This window comes from Cygnus olor, chromosome 9 (assembly GCF_009769625.2).
Source record: "Cygnus olor isolate bCygOlo1 chromosome 9, bCygOlo1.pri.v2, whole genome shotgun sequence".
Classification (NCBI taxonomy): domain Eukaryota; kingdom Metazoa; phylum Chordata; class Aves; order Anseriformes; family Anatidae; genus Cygnus; species Cygnus olor.
The window spans coordinates 2,082,995-2,107,398 of NC_049177.1; the positions used below are offsets into that span (position 1 = coordinate 2,082,995).

Genomic DNA, 24,404 nt, shown 5'->3' on the forward strand with positions numbered 1-24,404 from the left:
CTGCTTAGCAACCAGCTGCAGTGAGGCAGTCAGTCAGGGAGCCCTGACAGCCCACACCCACCTGACACCCTTCTGTCCCTTGGCAGCTATTCCTGGGCACATCCGCTGCCTGTGACAGCCTGTGTGCATGGGCCTGTGTGTTTTGGAGAGGCACCAGCAATGCTCATAGCCGCTGTGAAGGACACACAGTCACGAACAAGAAACCCTGACAGGAGGGATCTCTATTCAGATAAAAAATATTGACCTGCATTGCCTAAGCCCCTGGGAGGAGAGGAAGACTAATCATATGGGGTCTTTTTCCATCACCAGCCATTTTCCTGCAAGACTTTGAGAGATGACAGGAGGGAACAGCTCACCTAGCCACCAAGTAACCTGTTCACTGAAGGCAGAGGCTTGTGGCACAGACAGGACAAGGCAGAGCAGTACAAGGACTTTGCTGAGAAGGCCTGCAGGGTGGCCATGTTGCATGGAGATGTCTGTAGTGCTCTGGGTGCACAGAAATGGCCCCACATATGTGTTAGATGGGAAGGTCTCACACAAAATCAGCATGTGCAGAATAGACAGTGCATTGCATGGCTGCAGAGCCCAGTGCTCTGGTCTGCACAGCTCTCTTCAACCACTGCTCTGTGTTCTCAGACACTGAGCAGTGCACGGTCACGCAATTTAGAGGCGAGATTTGCCCCTAAACACCTAACAAACTGAAACAGAAACAACACTGGTCTGAACAACATCAAAACACTACATCACATCAAGAAAAGCTCAGGAATAAATAAGGAAAAGGATAGCACAGCAGATCCCCTGTTCCTGGGCTTGACAGCACAACACCATAGCAACTTTTTTTATTGAACACTGCTTAAGTAGAGATTATGACACATTACATTTCATGTGAATCTCACATTCCATGTTTTCAGGGGTTTTCATCATGATATGAAAGATGCTGGGGCTGAGATAATACTTAAGAAAAAGATGGTAGGTGTGCAGAAATGCATGAAAGCTTTGAATCCACCAACTCCGAACACCTACCGTCCTGTAAGCTACAGAGGGGAGCAGGGCCTACAATAATAACCACAAAAGAAAGCAGAAAAAGAGTGTGAAAAAAAAAAAAAGCACGAGCATAAAAAGTGAAGGGAGTTGGGAATTTAAAGAGCAGTGCAAGGGAAAACAGAACATAACAGAAAAAAAAAATCTGACAAAATAACACACTGGAGGAGGAAGGAAGGGGGACAATGACCAGCTGAGGTAACAAAGAACATAGACCTCACTTCATAAAGGTACCTAAACACATGCTTAACTTTAAGTGCAGAAGTAATTCTGTTGCTTTTAATGAGACTATTCATACACCTGGAACTTGGTATGAGGTTAATCTGTGTCTTGGTGAAGGACAGAAATAGGCCTCTCTGCTTCCCTTACTTCTAGATTAGATTGTACCTGCACATCTTCCTCAGACTGACTCAAGATCTTCAGGAAACCTCACTGATTGCAGAAGGTGTGCGTCCAGCTTCTCAGGAAGATGATCTGAAGAGAGCACATTACTCTGCCAGCAGCTGTCCTGAAGGTAGCAGTTTTAGATGTGAGTGTTTTTATGGCTCTTGTTCCATACATCATAGAAACACACAGGTGCTGAAAGCTCACTGAAGTTAAAGGATCTGGGAACATCAGCTTTGGTAGTAGAGGGAGAGATACAAACTGGAGATGATACAACGATACCTAAAGAGAAGATATTGTCATAGTACAGGCCCTGAAACTTACTGTCAAATAGATCACAACAAAAAGGACTGCGCATTTGTATTAGTGGAACTAATCACATTATGAAAAATAACAATCACTTCAGAGCTCAAAAAGGAGAAATATCTCACTCAGAAATGGAAAATCTTGATCACTACGTACGTCCAGCAGCGCAGACAACAGTAAAAGCTATCCACAGCCCTTTCCCGTGCCACAGGCGAGCAGCTGATGGGCAGGAGGCAGCGCACCGGGGGAAAGCAGCCGCCCGAGGTCTGCAGCAGGGCCTCGCCGGGCTCCCGCACGGGGCCGGGGCAGCCGAGGGAGCTCTCCCGGCCCGGGGCAGGCCGGCACACCGGCCCGGGGCTCCCGGAGCTGCACCGCCCCGCAGCACCGCCAGGTGGCCGCGTCGGGTGCTGGTCCCCTGCTGCTCCGGCCTGTGAGTACCGGGGATCCCGCTGGGTGAAACCATCGCTGGTGTCGCTGAGCTGCCTCGGGCAGCATTGCTCAAGGGAGGGACTGGGCACAGCGGTGTGCTATCTCCTGCCTACTCCGAGCAATTGGAGTTTGGGCAATACTGCTGCTGGGAGGGGTGGCCCCATACAGCTCAGTACAGGGTGGGCCCAAACTCCAAACTGCTATTTATATTAGTAATTGACAAGGGAAAATAACCTGAAGCCACCTGCAGGGAAACCTGCACTCTCCACAGGTGAGCTTCCCGAGGTCAGAATGGGCAGTGGTATCAGTATCATGATATTTATAATTTCTACTTCCTGAATCATGCCAAAAATAGCCAACTAATACAAATAATTATGTAGATACAAATTGCTTTACTCTCCAATTAAATATGCAAAAATTATCTGGTAATGGATTGGGAGCTAAGGATTAAAATATATCCAATGTTTATTGAGCTCCCTTCAGAGGGGAACCTAATTTAAATACCACAACCAGGGTTTGCTATGCCTACTGCTTACACAGCACCACCAGCTAGCCTCTCACCTTCCATCCCGGAGGATGGCTCTCCGTTCCTGCAGCCACCTGCACCACACCATTTTCTGTGACTTCCCCAAGGCTCTGCACAAATCTGAAGTAGAATCACTACCAGTTTAAGAGGAGGAGGGAGAAATAAAACTCATCCTTTGACAGCAGGAACTGGGGACAATTCCCTCAGTCTTTCTAGGATTGTTGTGCTCCAAACTTGCCTCACACAGAGAAGCCTTTCCACAGGAAGGAATGGTGTTGGGGCCAGGAAGTGTTAGAGGTGGATTAGGCAAGCTTCTATTGTTTCACAATCCCAATAGAATCATTTTCCTCCATCTTTCTTACTGTTTTCTTGCAAACCACTTCAGCAGATTGTAGAAGCACAGGATTAGTATCATCCATGACCTCCTTTAGGGGTTGGGGGGGGAGGGTGTTGTTTTTTCTTTTTTTTTTTCTTTGCTTTGTTTTTGTTTTTAATGTGGTAGTGGAAACAGGTGCAACAATGAGTTGGAAGCAGACCAGCTGGGAACTAGTGCTGGATAGAAAGGGCACTTAGTGCCACAGGAGGAGAGGCTAGATATGCTCAGCTCTCCTGGGACTGTGTTAATAAACCTGGTTTGAAAGAGAGACTGACACTTCTGGGTAAAAAGAAAATATCAAAATGGAAAGAGAAAAGTGTCCTTGGATGCTAGGGGTTTGGGGCCACTAATGTTTCAAAAATTTGTGCTCCATTTGGCCTCAATCCCTTTATTTAATCCACCTCATTAATCCTTTTAAATTATCCACCTCATTGTTTAAATCCTCTGCTTACTGCTCAGCTTCTGTACTCTTTTGTAATTAATAAACTGCACCAAATTAAGAGCATCATGATCCAGGGCCTGCTGTGAGAGGCAAAAACAAGAAAGATATAGTTAGTGTTTTAAAGGTCATCTCTAAAGATACTTTTTTCAGAATGAACTGTACTGAATCTGTGCTATATATAACACATAGCAATAGTACAGTAGCAATCACATACAGTTAGTAACTGACAATACATGTCAATGCCCTTGGCTTAATGGGAGAGGAAGGGGAAAGAGGAAAGGAAGCAGTGAGACGCAGAAGTCTGTGGAAATTTCATGCTGGAAAGGATAGACAAATAATAATATTGAAAAGGAACTATCAGACATTTTTCATTATAATGAGGTAGCTCTGGTTGTATGCAAATGTGGGAGTTATTAACTGTTGTTACAATTACAGATATCATTAGGTACAGATATATACTGGGGAAAATCATTAATTATCTTAAATAATTAACATTAAACTACATTAAGTAAACCACATGCTGCAGCACATTACCCTTGTCTTTCTGGCCATTTTTGCCCACTTTCAGAGGAGCTCTCTCCGTCCCTCTCATCTCAGGCCAGAGCACCCCTCTCTCCTCACACCCCTGAGACTGAAAGCCACTATGCAGGAATTCCCAAAATAGGTAGACACATCCTCCCCGTATACTCACATACTGCTAGGAAGCCATGGGTGTGCAGCATGGGAGGGGGGCAAGGTAGAGAGGAGATGCAGTTGGTGCCCACAGCCAGAACAGATGCTATCTGGGCTGCTAGGAGCTACCAGGCTGAACAGAGACGCTTTAGTAGGGACCCCCAGAATAACAAAAAAGAACAACAGGGTGGCCGAGAGAGGGCAACTTGGCTCCGAAGTTCCCTACAGCCTGGACTTGTTGCTCTTGCTAGGTCTCCTGGCTGGAGCCTTCTCTGTGTTGCTTCGTTCCTTAGCCATGCACTTTGCGAGTGAGGCTTCAGATGTGCAGTCCTCACAAAGGACAGGCTGTTCTTTGTTCTTGCTATAGTCACCTGGTAGGTAGGACAATGCTGGATTTTGATCATAGAAAACATACATGAAATACGTATATAACCAACATGCTATTCTTATCACAGTGAAACTAATTCCACTGCAATACTTATGTTCAGATTTGCTGCTGTCCGTAAAAACATAAGATCTGTCCCATATCTTTCAAAAACAAGACCTTTAAAAAACAAATTAAAAAAAAACACCATTCAGAGAAATTTTCTTTAAATGTGTGGTGTTTTTTTTTGCAGTTTGTACAGTGTTTAGAGTTTTTTAAAGCATACAGAGAACAAACTTGAAAATGTTCATCTTGACAGTAAACAGAGCAGAAAATTAGAAGCTCCTGGTGAAAGAGTGGTTAAAGTAAAAATTGTTATGCAGCCATGATTGTGTGAGTTTCCTTTACCATATCTAGCTTTTTTAACCTGTATTATTATAGTAATAATACTATAGCCAAGGCTTGAAAATACAAGTATCATTTTCACTTTTCTTTGCTTATCTATTAAGGAATAATGTTTATAAAGTATAATTGGCCCTAATTAGTTACTCAAGACGGAGAACGTGATGCAAGGATTCCTGTTTATCCAGTCTGAAAAAGATGCGGTAGCCTGGCTAAAGGCAAGTTAATCTCTTCAATACTAGATCAAAGCTCTATGCCTACTCAATTATTACAAAAGCTCATAATTGGTGCAGTAGAAAGTTACTCATCAAGACATTATTTCAAGAGATTGATACATACTTGAAAAAGGATGGAAAAAGTCATATGGAACTAAATGTTAGTGTGACTGTGTCTGTTCAGATGTTCTCCCAGAGGATCTGCAAAGATGAGCTACATTAGACGTAGTCAGGTTAGGCTAGAGCTTCTCTTCCTTTAACACCTACCCTTTTTAAATGAATAGAGCCAAATTCTATCCTCACCCATGGTCAGTGTGGCTCTGTGGCGGGTGTCAGAACAGATTCAGATTTACTGAACAGATTTTAGTGAAGAAAGATAAAAATCCAGAGCAAACAGGTTAAATGTTTTTACTCAGATAAAATTTCTTTTTAAGAAAGAGTTGAGTAAAATCTGGCTTGAAGGTAAAAATATAGAAAAGGCAAAAGAAATTAAAGCAAGAGTGTTTCATGGTAAAGGATTATATCAAGCAAGAACTCTTAAAGAACAATGTTTGCCATGGTGAATGGGCTGACTGAATGAGGCTGAAGGTGTATCTTCAAAAGCATCTTAAATCTTCCAAACACTACCAGTGCTTGTTAACAAGAGGACTTTCTCTCTGGCTGTAGATTTAAGTTAATTTCTTTACTCACTCAGAAAAGCAACGGATAACAGGAGGGCTAAGTACAACCTCCTCCCTAGCATGCTGAGTATATTAGAGGGCAAAAGTGGAAATTAGCTAACTGAAAGGCATAATTTCATTGGGGATGATTGAAGTAATTCAGAATATCTTACAGGGCTTTTGCTATTGCAGACAAAATGATATATTGTGAAAGGACTTCAACTGTGAATAAAATGAAAGTATAATATAGAAACAACACCACATTTGGTATTTTGGCACATCTTTTTCTTTGAGTCTTCGTGCCAGCACTGATTAACACTATCTGCCATTATTTACCTCATTAGACAGTGCTTTCATCACTGTTTTAAGAGTCTTCTCAAAGGTTATTTTGAGACAAAGCCTGCAGAACACTCTACACATGCTAGAAGAAACCCTGGTATATGCTGATCATGCCCTTCTAAATATAAACTCTGGTTTGGAGAAATGTACTGAGGCTTCTTCTCACACAACAGTATGTGGACTCCTCTCTGTGACCTCCAAATGCCTCGACTTTCCCTTCCCTACCACATAATAGTCAAGTAATACTAACCTTGATGGACTACATACAAATAAGAGGCTATTTTGAAGTCATAAGTGCTTTAAATTGTAAGATTCCATGTACACTACTCCAGCTGGCTTGGGAGCAGAATAATTAACTCTATATAAGATGCATACAGTCATCTTTATGAAAGCCCAATCTGTCCTCAGAGCCCATTCTCTCCTGTGAGACAGCAGCCCTGGGAAAAAAAAAAAAAAAGGAACCAGATTGCTGGTAATGAATTTCATTAATGTAGCTGCTAAAGCTACAGGAAATTATGTGAGCAGTGATCTTTAGATGCTCTGAGATCACCGTGGCACTTTCTGTCCAGACAAGGAGACCCCATTCATACATGTGTGACATCACCTGAGCACATGGGACAAGCCAAAGCTGGATCCTCAGATATGGGCAGAGAAAAGAAACTTCCGATTCATCTGTGGTACTGCTTGTATTTATATATAACACAGTGTTAGTGGGTATACCCGCAGGAACAGAGCAAACAAAACTAGATAGTTACCGTGAGCCTGTTCTTCCTCCAGAAGAGGCTGGCATGTTCAAGTCTCTCAAGTGATTCTCAGCTCTAGCCAGGCCACTCTCAAGGAGCACGGGGTGGTGATCTGCTCTCCTTCCCTGTGAGGCACCAGCTGAAAAACATTTTCCTCTTTTAGCCCACAGTCTAGGGTGCACAGGGATACAGCCTGGGGATACCGCTGCAGGCTTAGCACAGCAGGGCAGAACTGATGAGTTCACAGCATCCTCTTTCCAAGGAGCCCAGGCACTGTATTCAGCATCTTCCTCGCTGACCCCAGCGCTGCAAAACAGGAAGCCTCCATCCCCACAAATATCATCTTAAAACACTACAAGACAACAGTAGTAGGGAGACGTTTCCAGACACTTCTCTTCACTGCAGTGAAAGCAGTGAGAGTCATCCCCAATCCCCAGACAGTCAGGTGGCTGCCGGGACTGGGGCACCCTTTAACCACAAGCAAATTCCACCTGCTGCTCCCAGCCTGGGCTGCTCCCCATAAAAACACAGCCCCAGCAGGTGTTTCTTGCAGGAAGCCAGGAGATACCCCAGTACTCCCTGAGGCAAGAGGGCTACATGCCTCCCTCACCTATGGGAGTCTGGCGGTTGCAGGAAAGCCAGAAAGTGCCGAATGAGCCCTGCTGCCAGGCCAGCAGTTCCCACCAGCGCGGACGCTGTTGGTGTGTAGCCACCATCTGTTGCAGCAGCTGCTGATGGTTTTCCAACAGGCTTTGTAGCACAGCTCTAACGCCACGTTGCTCCCAGCCACCCACCTCTCCTTACCTGACCCTGAAGAGAGAGGCTGAAGACCACAGCCACTTAGGTCTGCCTGCCTAGGGCCCATGATGGCATTCACCACCGTAAATGAAAGTGGCACTTGGGACTCGGGTGAAATGATCACCAGAGCCCCAGAGCTGAGAACCTGCAGGCGCGGTGCAGTGGGAACAGGGCAGGGGAGGAAACACCTTCCCGCTGCCAACTGCCTCACCGGCAGGGACATCCGTAGCGATGCTGCCTTGGCACAGCATCCAGCCCATCTCGTCCTCTGGGAGGCCTCTGCAGCACGCAACGGTCCCTCAGAAGATCAGCCCCTACCAGAGGCTGGGCAGTTTTTGTTTAAACCCAAAGAGGCTTTCCCTAACTCACACACTGCAGATCCCACAGCCACTGGCGCCCTGCTTCCCCAAGGAGTGTCGAGTGGGTATGTTCCTGTGTGCTGCCCATCACACGTGCCCACCCCTTGCCCTTGTGTTCTGATACATGGACAGCAGAACACATCAGGCCCGTTATCTAACAAACAGGTCCCTTAGTTTAATATTTTACTCCTCCCGTTGACTTCTCAGCACTGTTCAGTTGTGTTTGTTTTTCTGGCAAGACTCCTGTGTAATTTTTATAAAGATTTTAAGCGGTGTCATCAGTCTGCCCTATTTTTGGCAGTTCTGTAAAATCAGTGTTTATTCTGTAATGAAATATGCACTGAAAATCACTTTCAGCAACACATTTTTACTACTTCCTTTGTACCAGTTTTTAAAAACATATTTCTGGTCACCTGTATGTTCACAAGATTTTGCATGTTGTCATGATTCACTATTGAATAAAAGATTTTTATAAAAATCTTAGGACATAGACGCGCTTGGTGGATGAGGGAAGGGCTGTGGATGTGGTTTACCTTGACCTCAGTAAGGCTTTTGACACCGTTCCCCACAACATTCTCCTCAAGAAACTGGCTGCGCGGGGCTTGGACTGGCGTACGCTTCGCTGGGTTAGAAACTGGCTGGATAGCCGGGCCCAGAGAGTTGTGGTGAATGGAGTCAAATCTGGTTGGAGGCTGGTCACAAGTGGTGTCCCCCAGGGCTCGGTACTGGGGCCGGTCCTCTTTAATATCTTTATCGATGATCTGGATGAGGGCGTCCAGTGCACCCTCAGTAAGTTTGCAGATGACACCAAGCTAAGTGCGTGTGTCGATCTGCTCGAGGGCAGGAAGGCTCTGCAGGAGGATCTGGATAGGCTGGACCGATGGGCTGAGGTCAACTGCATGAAGTTCAACAAGGCCAAGTGCCGGGTCCTGCACCTGGGGCGCAACAACCCCAAGCAGAGTTACAGGCTGGGAGATGAGTGGTTGGAAAGCTGCCTGGCCGAGAAGGACCTGGGAGTATTGGTTGATAGTCGGCTGAATATGAGCCAGCAGTGTGCTCAGGTGGCCAAGAAGGCCAACAGCATCCTGGCCTGTATAAGAAGCAGTGTGGCCAGCAGGTCTAGGGAAGTGATTGTGCCCCTGTACTCGGCTCTGGTGAGGCCGCACCTCGAGTACTGTGTTCAGTTTTGGGCCCCTCGCTACAGGAAGGACATGGACGTGCTCGAGCGAGTCCAGAGAAGGGCGACCAAGCTGGTGAGGGGTCTGGAGAACAAGTCTTACGAGGAGCGGCTGAGGGAGCTGGGCTTGTTCAGCCTGGAGAAGAGGAGGCTCAGGGGAGACCTTATCGCTCTCTACAGTTACCTTAAAGGAGGCTGTAGTGAGGTGGGGATTGGTCTGTTCTCCCACGTGCCTGGTGACAGGACGAGGGGGAATGGGCGAAAGTTGCGACAGGGGAGTTTTAGGTTGGATGTTAGGAAGTACTTCTTTACCGAAAGGGTTATTAAGCATTGGAACGGGCTGCCCAGGGAGGTGGTGGAGTCACCATCCCTGGAGGTCTTTAAAAGACGTTTAGATGTAGAGCTTAGTGATATGGTTTAGTGGAGGACTTGTTAGTGTTAGGTCAGAGGTTGGACTCGATGATCTTGAGGTCTCTTCCAACCTAGAAATCTGTGTCTGTGTCTGTGTCTAATTACACCGGACCTCAGTTTATACTATAAGAGCATACATATATATCTGAATATGACAGTGTAAAGAGACAAACGAAAACCTAGAGCTATAAGATATTTAAGACCATCCACATGTACTGAGAGCAAACGAAAAGGAAATACACTGAAACAGCAGAGGACAATCCCATCCTCTGACTCCTACCTGAGCCTGCAAGATACTTAAATTTCTGTGCTGTCTTCTCTTTACTTCCAACTTCTCTTTACTTCCAACCAGAAAGAGCGGTCAGGTTCTGGGTTGCCCAGGGAAGCGGTGGAGTCACCGTCCCTGGGGGTGTTTAAGGAAAGGTTGGGCGTGGTGTTTGGGGACATGGCGTAGTGGTGGTAGGGTGCTGTTGGACCACATGATATTGGAGGGCTTTCCCGACCTTAATGATTCTATTCTATAACTTGGTACCGTACACTAACAGCTTCCAGTGTTTTCCCCTGTATTTTTATACTCGCATTATGTAACTGTGCTGCTTGCATAACTGCACAGCTGATAAATGTAGGATTTGTCTAAGGATCAACTCAGAGCAGCTACTGTCAGCCTGCTCCAGTCTCCCCATGAAGCGCGCCGCTTGGAGCGCAGAGATAAGGTGGGTGCCGTCTGCGCCCGTGCCACACGCACCCTTGCAGCCTGGGCCGTGCACGGTCGGCCTAAAATAACTTTTCCATTCCCTGCATGACACGATGTCACCCAGACACCCGCTCTCAGCCAGCCCCCTCGAAGCGCGCCCTGCAGAAATCCCCCCGTTTGCCAGATGCCTCCAGCCCGGGGCATTTCCCAGCTGGGCCGTGCCCGCGAGGCGGGCTCACGCTGCTCCTGCTGCCGCCTCCTGCCCTGCCTTTGTTCCCCGCTGGCACGGCGGGCGCGATGCAGCACCGCGGCCACCGCCCGGCTGCGCCCCGCACCCCGAGCCGCGGAGCGGGGCCGGGCACGCCCGGGGGGCCCGGGGGGCTCCGCGGGGGCTTTGCGGGCCCCCCCGCCGGGCCAGGCGCGCTGCGGCCGCACGACATCAATCATTAACCGCGGCTCGGGTGTCCGGCGCCTCCCTCGCCGGGAAACCGAAGCCGGGGCGGCGGGGGCCCCTCGGGCGGCTCCCCGGCAGGGCTGGCTGTGCCGCCGGGCTCCGGTTACGGCGATGCGGGGCGGCGGGGCGGGAGGAGCCGCGGCGGGGCCGCCACTGCCCGCGCTGCGATGAGTGATGCTGCCGGGGGCGGCGGCGGCGGCGGCGGCGGCGGAGGAGGAGGAGGAGGAGAAGCGCAGAGCCACCGCGGCTCCTCCGCCGGCGGCTGCGGGAGCGGCGGCTCCGCCTCGCCCGGGAGGCGGCGGCGGGGAGCGGCGGGGAGCGGGCAGGGGGCGGCCGGGGGGCCCTGGGCCGGCGGGGGCAGCATGCCGGCCGGAGAGGGGGCCAAGGAGGAGGAGGAAGAGGGGGCGCCGCCGCCCGGCCGCCCCGCCGCCCTGCTGCGGTGGGACGAGGTGCCCGAGGACTTCGTGGAGTGCTTCATCCTCTCGGGGTACCGGCGGCTGCACTGCTCGGCGCAGGAGTGCCTGGCCTCGGTGCTGCAGCCCACCAACGAGACGCTCAACTTCTGGACCCACTTCATCCCACTGCTGCTCTTCCTCAGCCGCTTCGGGCGGCTGCTGCTGCTGCGGGGCGCAGGGGACGTGCCCTTCCACCACCCGGCCCTGCTGCCCCTCTGGTGCTACGCCTCAGGGGTGCTGCTCACCTTCGCCATGAGCTGCACGGCCCACCTCTTCAGCTGCCTCTCCCCACGCCTCCGCGCCGCCTTCTTCTACCTGGACTACGCCTCCATCAGCTACTACGGCTTCGCCAGCACCGTGGCCTACTCCTACTACCTGCTGCCGGGCCTGAGCCTGCTGGACGCCGGTGCCATGAGCCACTACATGCAGCAGCAACTGGGCTGGCAGCTGGACTGCAGCCTGCCCATCGCGGCCTATCGCGCCCTGGTGCTGCCCGTGGCCCTGGCGCTGGCTGTGGGCTGCACGGCCGCCTGCTGCCGCAGCCGCGCTGCCTGCTGCGCCTACCCCTTCGCCGTGCGCACCTTCGTCTTCGCCATGCCGCTGAGCATGGCCTGCCCCATCATGCTGGAGAGCCTCCTCTTCGACCTCCGCACCCGCAACCCTACGCTCTTCGTCTACTTCTACCGGCGCTACTGCTGGCTGCTGGTGGCCGCCTTCTTCAACGTCAGCAAAATCCCTGAGCGGATCCAGCCGGGGCTTTTCGACATCGTGGGGCACAGCCACCAGCTTTTCCACATCTTCACCTTCCTCAGCATCTACGACCAGGTGCACTACGTGGAGGATGGGTTGGCCGAGTTCCTCAAGGCATCTCCGGCTGCTCCCACCTACTTGGGCACCGTGGGGTATATGCTGCTGCTGACGCTCTGCCTGGCCGTGGTGGTTAGGAGGTTCCTCAATGTCGCAGACCTCTGCAAGCAGGACTGATCGTGCCGGTGACCACCCTACCAGCAACCCTCGGGCTGGAGACCCTTCAGCCAGTGACCTTCAGACTGGCAACCCTCAGACTGGCCCAAGCGTGTCTTCGAGATGCTATGAAACCTGGGGGAAACGCCTGTGGAAGAGCCAGGTCCCTTTCGTGGAAGGTTGCTAGAGAAAATGACCATGGTGGAAATACTCATGCTCGTTAAACTACTATGTTACCGGGGAAGCAAGCAAACGCTTACTGGTATGTTGCTGCTTAGAGCATAAGCTGAAATAATTTAGTTCTGCTACTAGGAAGAATGCATGAACTGGGAATGCCACTTACTAGTTTCATAACAATTAAGTTTAAACTAGCTATGTATATACATATATATATATATGTATATATATATAGCTATATATTTATTAGCTACATATATATATGTGTATATATATACATCTGAAGACACACTTGTGCAATGATTACTCATAGACTTTCAATCAACTCCTGTGTGAAATTTCCTAGCAGATTATGCACTGACATTTATTTTCCTCTGTGATACTGTAACAGGCCTTTGTAGCCACATACTGGATTTTAAATGCAAACAAATTAATTGCTATCAATAGTTTTTAAGGTCTTGCAGCCTTTTTAGCCAGGGAACATAACGGATTTAATAGAGAGCAAAAACAGCTGTGAATTATTACAGAATTACCAGTTGATGGAGAGACTTTAATTAGACAGGCAGTGAAGCTTGAGTAGTTTGCGTAACCACTTGGATTCTGAAATAAAATACAGGGATATGTAAAATAACTGAACAAGAAAGGGGTCAAACTACTTTGGAGTGGGGGCAGGGGGGAGGAGAAGGGCACTGCATAATGGCACGGCTCTTCCCTCAGTGTGTCAGGAACATCTGTCCCATTAAGGGGGGTTGCTAGGGGGCCCTTTTATCTTCCCTAGTAAATCACCCCCAAAATCAGCCCTTTAGAGTCAAAGTCAGATGCCAGACTTTCTATAAGCCCCTGCCAAGCTTGGTGGGAGTTCTGTGGATGTAAAGAGAGTAACTGATGCATGAGATCTCATTCTGGATCTTTTAAAGAATTACATGGAACTGGTTTCTTCTGCTCTTTAATTAGAGCACTCTGTCAAATTTACCATCCTAAAATTAGTTGCAGAATATGGTACTGCTGAGTATGAGTTCAGGACCTACAAGTACTGGATATTGGCACTTTAACATAATTCCCTGCTTTATCCTATTCTGATTAGTTGTGGCTACAGCTGGGTGTTTTGAAGTCCTCATTCATTAGCTTTGGTGGATTTCAAAGAGAAGAATTATGAGATATTTTCCAATCCAGGTATTATCTTTCTCACACAACAAACAGCTAACTGCAGATCAGATTTAACCTACTCTTCATATAAAGAGATTTTTCTTTCTAAATTATATGCAGAATTCAAACATGCATTTTGATTCTGTCTGACAGAACAAGTATGTAATAATATTACACCAGGGGATTACAACTTGAAGTTCAGGTGAGAAATTGCTTGTATACCCCATTTTCAAAAAGAAGGGTGGTACTTCCTTGGGAAACGCTGATGTCATACCACACAAACAGCATAGTGGTTCTTTAACTCAGTCTCTTTGCCTCTATTACAGAAATACACGTCTGCTTATATCTTTCCCATTTTCATGGACATGACATCCGAACTCCAAGTATACGATTTGAGTCCAGTCCCATAGTCTTCTGTACAACAAAGCCCCCTTTGTTTATAACAGGAATATAGGAAGGACTGCAGATAGGGATTATGAGGTCATGTCCTTAATATAGGTCAGAATCATCACAGAAACCAGTAATTGGCGTGTCCTGTACCAATGTCAGACTTGTGAAAATTTCCCTATGCAGGTGCATAAACTAAAAGAAAATACAGGTTTGCTTCATTTTGTCTTTTATCTCAAACCATTTTAATGATAGTGGATTGGATATTTTAGATTCTCAGTGAAAAATGGGAATGGCCTAGGAAAAATATGCATCTTTTGCCAGCCACAATTCTGCTAACAATTTGTGGTGGGGTGACATATGGTCTCTTAAAGAGACTTGGTTAGAATTGTCAGAAACAGTGGCTCCCAAGTTGTGCACTTGTGAGTTATCAGTGGTGGTCCATAAAAAACAGCACACCCCTGTTTGGCTGTCTGTGCTGTTTTCATTTGCCAGCCTGCACTGAAAGAAAATGCAAACTACGTGAAGTAGTTTTAACTTTTTATATTTTCAGTAACTTTTATCAAAATTATGGCATTGCTTTATTTATCTGCCAGTAAAGCAGAAAATGATCTGCACCATAGGAGAAGAGGTTGGTTCATGTCACTGTCATGCTCTGAAATGTTTTTTATATTGTGAAAAGGAAAAAAAAAAAAAAAAAAGCAACCAAAAAAATGGAAACACACCAGAAAGCAAGTGGATCAAGACTTGCAACCATGTCATGCTATGAATTTCCACAACTTCATAAAGAGGTCAAAATCTGAGATATGCTGTACTCAAGTTAAAATAATAGAGGCATAATAGAGCCCAATGACTCATCCAAGTTTCAAAACTAATTATTTAGAAATGCCTTGCCTAGGAGATAACACTAGCATGTCCAACCAGCAATTAAAAACTAAGAAAGGAATGAAAAAGGCCAGGGACAGCAAATCTCAGCACTAGAAGACACCTCAGAAATAAGCAACATAAAAAAACAAACGTAAAAAAGGCCTTTAAAGCATACCGTATAATGAATTGTATTTGTGCTTGTCAGCCACAATGTAGAGGACATCTCAAGAGGCAATGTCAAAGAAGGCTGTTGCTAACTTGTAAAAATACATTTGATATTTGCAGTTAGGCCACATAGGGTCGTCTATATATATCTCAACTACAGATAACAGTATAAAGGTTGGATTGCAACCAACCGCAGTTTTACTGGAATCTTACTGCTGTTACAAGAGTTGCCCGTGAGCCCCAGTCCCACTGCAGGTTTGGCACCTGGATCTGAGATTAAGAATATTGCTTCATTCAAAACATTTCTGTTGGCAAAATGTTGAGGCACGTGCATGAGCCTGAGCACTTTGTGGGACTATTTGTACATGCTGGTTGCAAGTACTCCTCTCTGAGCCACTGTAAGCAGACTGTATGTATCAGGAGTGAATGAGTGGAGGGAGATGTGATTAATTTTTAAGAGTTCTAATTAATGTATGTTTGTTCGTTTGTCTGTTTAAAATGTGTCTACAAATTAAAAGTTACAAGGAGTGTGAGGAATATCTAGGGAAATGCTACTTGAGTGTGTATTTATTCAGTAAAGGACATGTTATATAGATAATTGCTCCATTTGCCATGTTCAATAGTGAATCTCCATGAACATAGACGGAACAAAACTGAGTTAAAGAGGTTAAAAGTGGAACAAGACATCTATAATTATAGTGCTTGAATTTGCTCTTGTAGAAGTGAATGTCAGCACTTGTGTGGCTTGTCAGGGAGCAGGATCTCTTTTGGATTTGAAAACGCACATGGCTGAATGTCCCTAGGCATGTCCAGAGCTCAGACAGGAGGTCTGACCCGCACACTACATGCATAAGGACATCCTAGAAAACAAACTCTTTTTGCATAAGTACTTGTCATAATATTTTTATTGCTTGGGTACTTGCCATAAGGTCTATACTGTGGTTAGGGAGCAGAGGACTCCACACCTCATCTTTAAAACCAAAAAGGCTTTTCAGGCCTTTTGTGGTAGAGCCTGTGTGGGGATGAGGGCCAGGGTGGAGCACATGGGAATGGCCTGAAAATGTGTGTTTTTCCTTCTTTGGCCGACACTGACCTTCAGACTGACATACCTGTGGCAATGTGAACAGACTGTTGACGGGGCCAGTTCCCAGAGTGCTGGTGATGCTGGTGACATGGACGCTCCCCTCTGCACATAGCATGTGCCTAGAATTGCAGTCTACACACTGGCACATACTGAATAAGCCTAGCTTCTGGGCACTTGAGAGTAACCGGTAAGCTTCAAGCACATCTTTGTGTAAGATTGACATACCTGGTCTGTAGTAATTATCCCATATTATGTGGTGGAACACCGTTTCTTCTTCTGCAATGTATTCATTTGAATGTCACTGTCCAGGACACCTGTAGAACTGTGAGCTGCTTCATTGGCACGATTGGAGTCTGCAGTCTGGAAACAAAGGGAAAGTTTTCATCTGCATGCTGCACTTGTAGAAATTTAGCAGTTAAAAGTAGAAACACATTTTTTACTAAAATGACAGCTTTGCTTAGTTGTTCGAGTGTCATGTTTATTATTTACTTACTGAATCCAGCTACTGTATTGTGTTTTTGTCAAGTGCCCCAGCAGAAAATGACAGTCTGAAAGTTTTACTTTATGTTTAAGTAAACTCTCTGAGGCAGCACATTCATAAAGTATTATTGCACTTACTCAGTTGATTACCATCCACATGCCTTACAGAAGCAAATCATACCTGTAGTAATTGCCCAGATTATGCTGTCTTTCTTTGTCTGTGAGAGTAAAAATGACCAAGTGGCCTGTAACAAGCTAAGGGGTCAAGAACGCCTGTGTTCTCATCCCTGCTTTGCCACTACCTGTTCTGTGAGCTAGGGCAAGTTATTTCAACTGTGTTCATTCTGAATTAATCTAATTCATGTAAATCACTGGAATTGTACCAGGGTTGAATGTGGCCCTCAGTGTCTCAGTTTCCACATCTGTAAGATGGGGAAAATATATTTAACTACCTCGCAGGGTTGCTCTGAAGACTAGCTAATGTTTGTAAAGCACTTAAAAATGCAAAGACCCTCCTAGGTGCTAAGAAGAAATATTGCTGAACTCCAGCAGAGAGAATGTCATATTTTCAATGAACATGAACGTTACTAGATCATGAACTCTTGGGACAAACCCTCATCACTGTTACGCTCCTAGGAAGTTCATACCCTCTGTCCTTTGGAGTCAATGGCAAAATTTCCACTGGCTTCAGGCAGCGGCAATCGCGACCCGAAGCAGTAGTAAGCAGACTGACTGAATGCATAAGGGTGAGGAGTAGAGAGAAAATATACATGAGTTAAGTACTTTTCTCTTCAGAATTTCTCACTGGTGACTTGTTCATACTGAAGGGCATCATAACCCTGACATGAGGCCTTGTCGTTCTTTTAGTCAGGGGTTTTATTCCAGTTACTGCGAAACAATGGAGCAAGATTTCCCTGTCTTACACTGTCTGTAAGACTAGGATTGTGTCTCAACTGCCATTGGGAATTTCAGTCAACTTCAAGCTCCTTCTTAAGAGTAAAAAGATCTTAAGTAAATCAAGCTTGTAAGTAAATATGCGTAATCATTTGGGAACGTAAACTTATGTTGATCAGAAAGATAACTTTCTCTTTTCTCCTCCTGATTCCCAAAAACAACAACAACAGAACAAATCCTATTCTTGAGAGAAAACTGAACTTCGGTCCTCTTATCACTTATGTGTATTCTTCCTTTGCCATGGAGCCCTGACTAACCATCCTGGTAACCCATGCTGCCCTTCTCCTGGAGGGACTGATACAAACAGCACCATTGAGTAGAGGGCAGTGTTTTTAAGAGCTTTTCTAACTGGCAACAGTACTGGAGACCAAAAATAAAAACACAAAAAAAAACCCACAACCACCCCCCCGAAACAAAACCAACCAAACAAAAACAAACAAAAACCAACCACAACTAAGTTATCAACGGATTTGAGTGATTCATTAAGTCAAAGCCTCTAAGCATTAGAAGTTCACCCTATCCAAACATATTCCCAGCTTCTCTAACACCCCTGTAAGTCAGGGCTACACAACCAACACCCAAGTTACATCTGAGACTGTACCCTCTTCTCCTCGGATGAGATGTAAGATGCTGAGGAACTGTTACGTGCACTGAAAGATACAGACCTCCATTCAAGATGTTTAATGTTTTGGAGCTGGGTGTGGAATAAATTATTTTCACAACTTCCTTGGACAAATGCTGTTTCATTCCACTGAATTCAGTAATAAATTAATGACTGAGGCAGAGGAAGCAAGCTTTTACTCAAAGTTGCCTGTAAGGAAACACCAGCAGACTTCTGCTTTCAGGACAAGTGCTTCCTGGCTGACCATACTCAAGAACATGGAGGATTCTGAAGTAGTGCTTCACTGTTTTGTGTGAATGCATAAAGATTTGTGTTTGTAGCTGGGGGCTACTAGTATGAAGAAACAGTTTATAGCAAGTCATTTTTTTCTGTCTGATAGAGATTCAAGCACGCTTAAGTAAGAGGTATCACATTTAAGGGTCTGTGCATGCAATGAACAAAAAGTGAATTTTATTTGATTCTGTTGGGAGGGGTTGAAAATTTACTCTTTGTACACTTTTGGATGCTGACTACTGTATATGTAATGACTATGCATTTTTAGCAAAAAAAACGTGTGAGCTATAAATAAAGTTGATTCTGAGTACATTTTTGTAGAAATGCATTTATAAAGGTTTTTTTTTTTAATTTCTTAATATATACTAGTGTGACACCTGTAGGATCAGAAATGTGTTGAACATAGTTATCTTCAAGCATAGATGTTGCTAGCTTAATTACAGGAAATTCCAACTCCAGCGTGGTGGTTTTGATATTTCTGAAAACACTATACCACAGCAAGAGTGTCATTAGCATTTTATTGCCTTTTATATTTAAAAGCAATAAAACAGCACCATGGCCTTTTTTAGCTTTCCAATATCTGTTAACCAATCCACGGTAGGAATCCCTGTTACATTAAAATTCATTACTTTTAATAGTGCAAGGAGATCAGTGTTCTGCCTGCAGTGCTCCCTGAAACATCATGAAATTGGTGGCAACAACTATGTCAAGAATTACAACAAAATATTTACTGCGAAATGAAGAGTACTATTTGGCATCAAATAAAAGTCTCCCATTTGGCAGACTAGGAATGTTCCAAGTGGGAAAGTATCATTTTCAGTCCAAGACAGGCACCAAAACGCACTCAATGAATTGCAATTACATAAAGTATCTACTGTAAGCCTTCTGTCTCAAAATTCAGCAAGATGTGATGTAGCCTAACATGATCACAGGCACCTGCTGATACCATTAAAAGGCTGATACCTGATGCAGTCTTTTGCAATCTGAAGTTTAGAGAGTTTGGGATACAGGTGCTGGCCATCCAAGTACAGAGCATTCTGAGGATTGTCTGTACAGAGTACATATACACGGGGTCATCAGCAGTGAAAAGTAGCATCTTATATTGGAGGTTTATGTAATTCCTTCAAAGTTGTGAAATTCTTGAGAGCTGCTCATATGAAAAGGTTTCTTATTTGCGGATTGTTCGTCCTGTTTGACTTACGGTAGTGACTTCAAGTATTTGACGAACACAGCAAAACTACCCAGTGCCAGCTCACAAGTAAACAGATGCTTCAGAAGATTGCATCCTACAAATAAGCAAACACTTCAAAAAACTGCATCCTACTGTCACCATTTAAGGCCCTTCGTAATGGTAACAGGAGGCTCTGGATCTGACTGCCAGACATGAATATGCTGGAGGAAAACCTCACAAAACTTATAGAGCCAGGATGGGAAAATACTGAGCAGGACAGAAGGCAACAAAAGTCACTCCTGGGGTGGGTAATTTATTGAGTTAGCAGCCTTCAGCTGAGATTGCTCCATAGTTGCTCTGATACCAAGCTGGAAATCTGAAGGCAATCTATATTTTGTTACTATAACATCACTTATCTGACAAATGGCCCTAAAAGTCAGGACAGGGTATGTGTAGAGAAAGAGAAATGTGATGCACAGCTTTAATATTCAATTTCTTTCTCTAAGTACAGTTGTAGGATAATGTATAGTTAGAAGAATCTGTGAGTGAAGATGAAGCTCAAACAGATGTTAGAGTGTGTCCAGAGGAGAAGAGAAGGCCCTGGGGACACCTTACAGTGGCCTGCCAGTACCTAAAGGGGACCTACAAGAGAGCTGGGGAGGGACTCTTTTATCAGGGAGTGTAGTGACAGGACAAGGGGTAAAAGGTTTAAATTAAAAGAGGGTTGATTTAGATTAGACATTAGGAAGAAACTCTACCATGAGGGTGGTGAGGCCCTGGCCCCAGGCTGCCCAGAGAAGCTGTGGGTGCCCCATTCCTGGCAGTGCCCAAGGCCAGGCTGGATGGGATTTGGGCAGCCTGGGCCGGTGGGAGGTGTCCCTGCCCTTGGCAGGGGTTGGGGCTGGGCGGGCTTTAAGGTCCCTTCCAACCCAAACCATTCTATGATTCCGTGAACCGTTAAAAAATGAAAAAGCTGGTAAAAATGAAAAGCAAATCAGTATTGACACTAAGGCTAAATCTTGGGTTCAGTAATGAGGTATGAGGTATGTGGTAGACACTACACATACACTCCTCTGCATCACAAAGCTCTCTATTACAAGGCAAATTTCTTATCAAGAGTGACAGCAGACTTTTCTTACTGGGTAGCTGGAAATATTTTTCTTGCCAGGGAGCACAGCCTTTGGGTATATGATATATGCTTTATAGGAAAATAGCAACACCAATATTGCAAAGTCCTTCTGGAGATTAAACATCTTGATAAAGTTAATTCTCTAATTTGAGTCTCTCTTGCCCCCAAGATCTATTTGTTTTGTGTCTTTCCTGACCGGCCAAAAATGAAAATAGAATCATCCTTCATTTTTAGTGTTAAATGTACTTCTCATCTGTCTATTATCCTCCCTTTGCAAGGAAAGATGTATTCTCTGTCACTCTCTGTTGTCCTGAGGAATTGGGCAATGTCATGTGCACAAGAAGGAAAACTTTGATTTTTCCCTCTTTATATGCAGGGCTCTCTGCATCCACAGTCCTGAGGCTATGGAATTCAGTCACCGGCACACAGCAGTGTCCCAGAATCTTAGCTGTCCTTTTTAGCAGCACTTGGAAAAGCAACGCTGAAGTGTCAGCAGGACGGAAAACAAGCAGCAATATCTGAAGCACTCAGAAATAAGATAGTTAATGACAGAAAGGTAACCGGGTCCCTGGAACAGCTTCTCTGATACCTTTGCACACACGTGCATTCAATTTCTTATTATCCCAAATTCAGCAAAGCTCATAAGCACATGCTTACCTTTAATATGCACATATGCTTATCTTTGTTCATTCACAGGGGTGAATGTTTCCCTGTGTTTAAGCATGCTATAGAAGCAGAGCCCTAATGAGCAGACAGTGCCAGGGAAATGCTGCCAGCAAGAATCTGGCACAGCAAATCTGCCATTCAGCCCAAGGCAGTGTCCTACCCTCTGACATTGTGGGCTGGCCAAGCACCTCACCCAAGATCCACATTCCCTCCCCTGCCTTAGTCCTTTAAAACATTTTTGTTTCAGATCATTGTCTGAAAGATTTTAATACGACACAAAGAACAAAATACTTATGTAATAACTAGAACTGCACCAATTTAGTCACGAAATAGAACTGCAAATTTTCCAATTGTAGCAATTACAATAACAAAACATTGTCTCTTGCAGTCTAGTAGAAAAAACATTGCTTGGAGTTTGGAACAGTAATGCCATTTACTGAACACTATAAAATACATTTACTAGCTAACCTGGTTTAAAAGAATGTGTCTTTTTTCTGCATTAGGCAGACTCAAAGATTAAACACAGAAGTCAAATACTATGTGTAGGATACTTTTGTCCTCAGCAACACGGCCTGTATTCCATTTCAACATTAAGTAAGCTATATCCTTTATTTTAAAATTCAGATGTACCTTAGACAATACAAAATAACTGGACTTAACTGAATTCAGTCAAGCACAAGGAATTTGGGGTATATGAGAATGGAAATCCTGCTCAAAAGCAATATTCAAATTGTATTATTAAGATCACATAAAGTTATGGCCAACTTCATCATTCAGCAGCCGTAACACCTCAGAGGGAATACAGAGCCATCACATGTTAGGATCTACTTCTCCTGACACGATTAGTCCCCCAAAGGATATAGCGAATGTATATAACGAATGGAAAATAGTGTATGCCTCCATTACACTTAGGCTGGGATGAGTATTACTATATTCAGACATCAGGCTGAACTACTTACATGGTAAATGCGTTCAGAAAGCAACTGTTTATAAAAAAGTCTGTAAATCTGTAGTACTCTACATACCTTGGTTGAGGTTGCCAGCTGTTACCAACAATACATTTTAAAAGTCTTCCTTACTAAAGGAAAAAAAGGGAAAAATAAATCTCATATAGTTGAAAATAATTGTTGACTTCAACTTTTCTGGCATAGTTGCTACATAGATTAACACAAAGCAAATGAACTGGTGGACTTGCAAATATTACCAAGTGAGGTAATCACTGCTTTCTCTTCTAAAAGCCACAGTGACCTTCTCCAAGCAGATCTACTAAAGCCCCGCAGTGAATCTGTCCACCTCCCCTCAATACCAGTTGTAGACCAGGGTGCAAGTCCTCTGTGGAAAGTACTGATGTTCACCTAATGGTATCAAATGCAGTTTATTGATGCTTTTAAATAACTCCAAGGAATGCTATTCATTAGCCCAATATGCACATATAGCTAATAAATATTTATGATTTTCAGGCCCTGGAAGGGTCATGGTTTCTAGCTTCAGTGTCAGGGCAGAACTGCCAGCTGTGCCCCAGACGTGAGTGACTTCCAGCTTATTACTCAACATTAAGCACTCTTTGCTTTAAAGACCATTTCAATCACCCAATATCTCCTGAACGAAACAACCTATAACAACGGGCTGGTAAATGAAGTCTCTAGGGTGAAAACCTCTCATGTGTACCATAACAGATTAGCGGTAGTGAGGTTCCCTTCACGAGTGATTCATGAGCTAAACTCACAAAGCACCAGCCTCAATTCTCTTCCCTTTGCATGCTGTCTGGAAGGTACAAACAGGCTGGAGAATAATCCTGACTGGTAAAAAGCTCTCTTATTCCCTGATCACATCACTCCAGTACTGGCAGAGAGGATGCAGCAGGAATGCAGAGTGGCACAGCACATCTCCACGCTGCGCTAGTCCACCTATGGCACGTAGCCCCCAGTGATCCCACAGTGGCTGCCCCCACACACGATTCAAAGCAGCCTGAGAACCAGGCAGGTACAGCCCTGCCTGCCTGCTGTGCCAAGTGCTCCTCAGAACGGGGATTCGGGCCTGCTCTTCAGAATAAAGTTTTGCAACATCGGTCTGTGCCCAGTGGACCTGTGGAGCACACCGAGGTCAACCAACAGGAGTTTCCTAACCAGCTGGTCTTGGTCAGTTTTAAGAAAACAAACCTTAATTTTCAAAGTCGGCCGCTGGCGCTCTGTAACCTCAGAGTTCGATCGAATCCTCATATTTCACAAGCCTGAAATTAAAAAAAAAAAAAAAAAAAAAAAAAAAAAAAGACAAAATGTACAAATACATTGCAAAATGTCAGCTAGTTCAAATTTCTGTTATCTGCCTCACTCCATACACAAACCTGAGCAGTGCTGTGTGTGAAGATCGAGTGGAGCGCAGCGTAGCGCAGTGTCTATTTCAGACAGACTGGCTGCAGGGATTTCTGGAAGCCGCCTCGGCGGTGGGTGCAGCGGCCAGCCCGGCTGTGGGGCTGAAGGCTCGGCAGCAGAGCCGCCAGGAGGAGCGCGCAGACCGCTCCCCGGGTGCAGGGGTGCCCCTCCAGCCGGGCCAGGAGGACGCTGCAGGACTCCAGCAAGGACACACATTTTCCATGGTAGCTAGCCACTGTATTTCTTCTCATTTGCAGTGCGCAGAGGGGAGCAGAGGAGTGCTCATCAGGCACCTCCGCCCAGCCCCGATTCCCCTGGAGGCTGCACAGCTGGTAACAGCGCTGCCCTTCGGGGCTCCCCAGCTGCAGAGCTCTGCTGCCCCAGGGCTTATTCGGTAGGGATACCCTGTCCCTGTAACAGGGAGAAGCTGGCACAGCCAGCCTGACAGTCTGGCAAAAATAATGCCTTGGAGGCAGCTGCTTGCTGATATAATCCCATATGAAAAGAAAAAATGTTTTGGAGGGGATGACGCTGCCCTCTTAGGCATTCCTGGAACTGAAACTGAGAGTGAGTCAGTCAGAGCGGAAGTGAGTGTCTTGCCATGTTGACTTATTGAAACAAAATAAAAAAAGTTTTTGTTCTGTTTCCTTTACCATATACATACCACAGCAGCAATGGATTACCATGCCTATTAGATTTACA

At 45.5% G+C, this 24,404-nt stretch overlaps 1 protein-coding gene and 1 long non-coding RNA gene across 2 annotated transcripts; one reads left to right on the forward strand and one right to left on the reverse strand.

The window, feature by feature from the left end:
* Positions 1–5,061: 5,061 nt before the first annotated feature.
* Positions 5,062–24,197, reverse strand: LOC121074480. Its single transcript, XR_005822373.1, has 6 exons — positions 23,675–24,197; positions 23,490–23,560; positions 22,356–22,408; positions 16,261–16,395; positions 6,911–7,037; positions 5,062–6,592 (listed from the first exon to the last, which is right to left on the reverse strand). It is a non-coding gene; the product is annotated as an uncharacterized LOC121074480 (long non-coding RNA).
* PAQR9 (progestin and adipoQ receptor family member 9) lies at positions 10,890–17,919 on the forward strand. Its single transcript, XM_040566562.1, has one exon. It carries the CDS (start codon positions 10,959–10,961, stop codon positions 12,228–12,230), a length of 1,272 nt encoding a protein of 423 aa, XP_040422496.1. The 5' UTR covers positions 10,890–10,958; the 3' UTR covers positions 12,231–17,919.
* Positions 24,198–24,404: the final 207 nt, after the last annotated feature.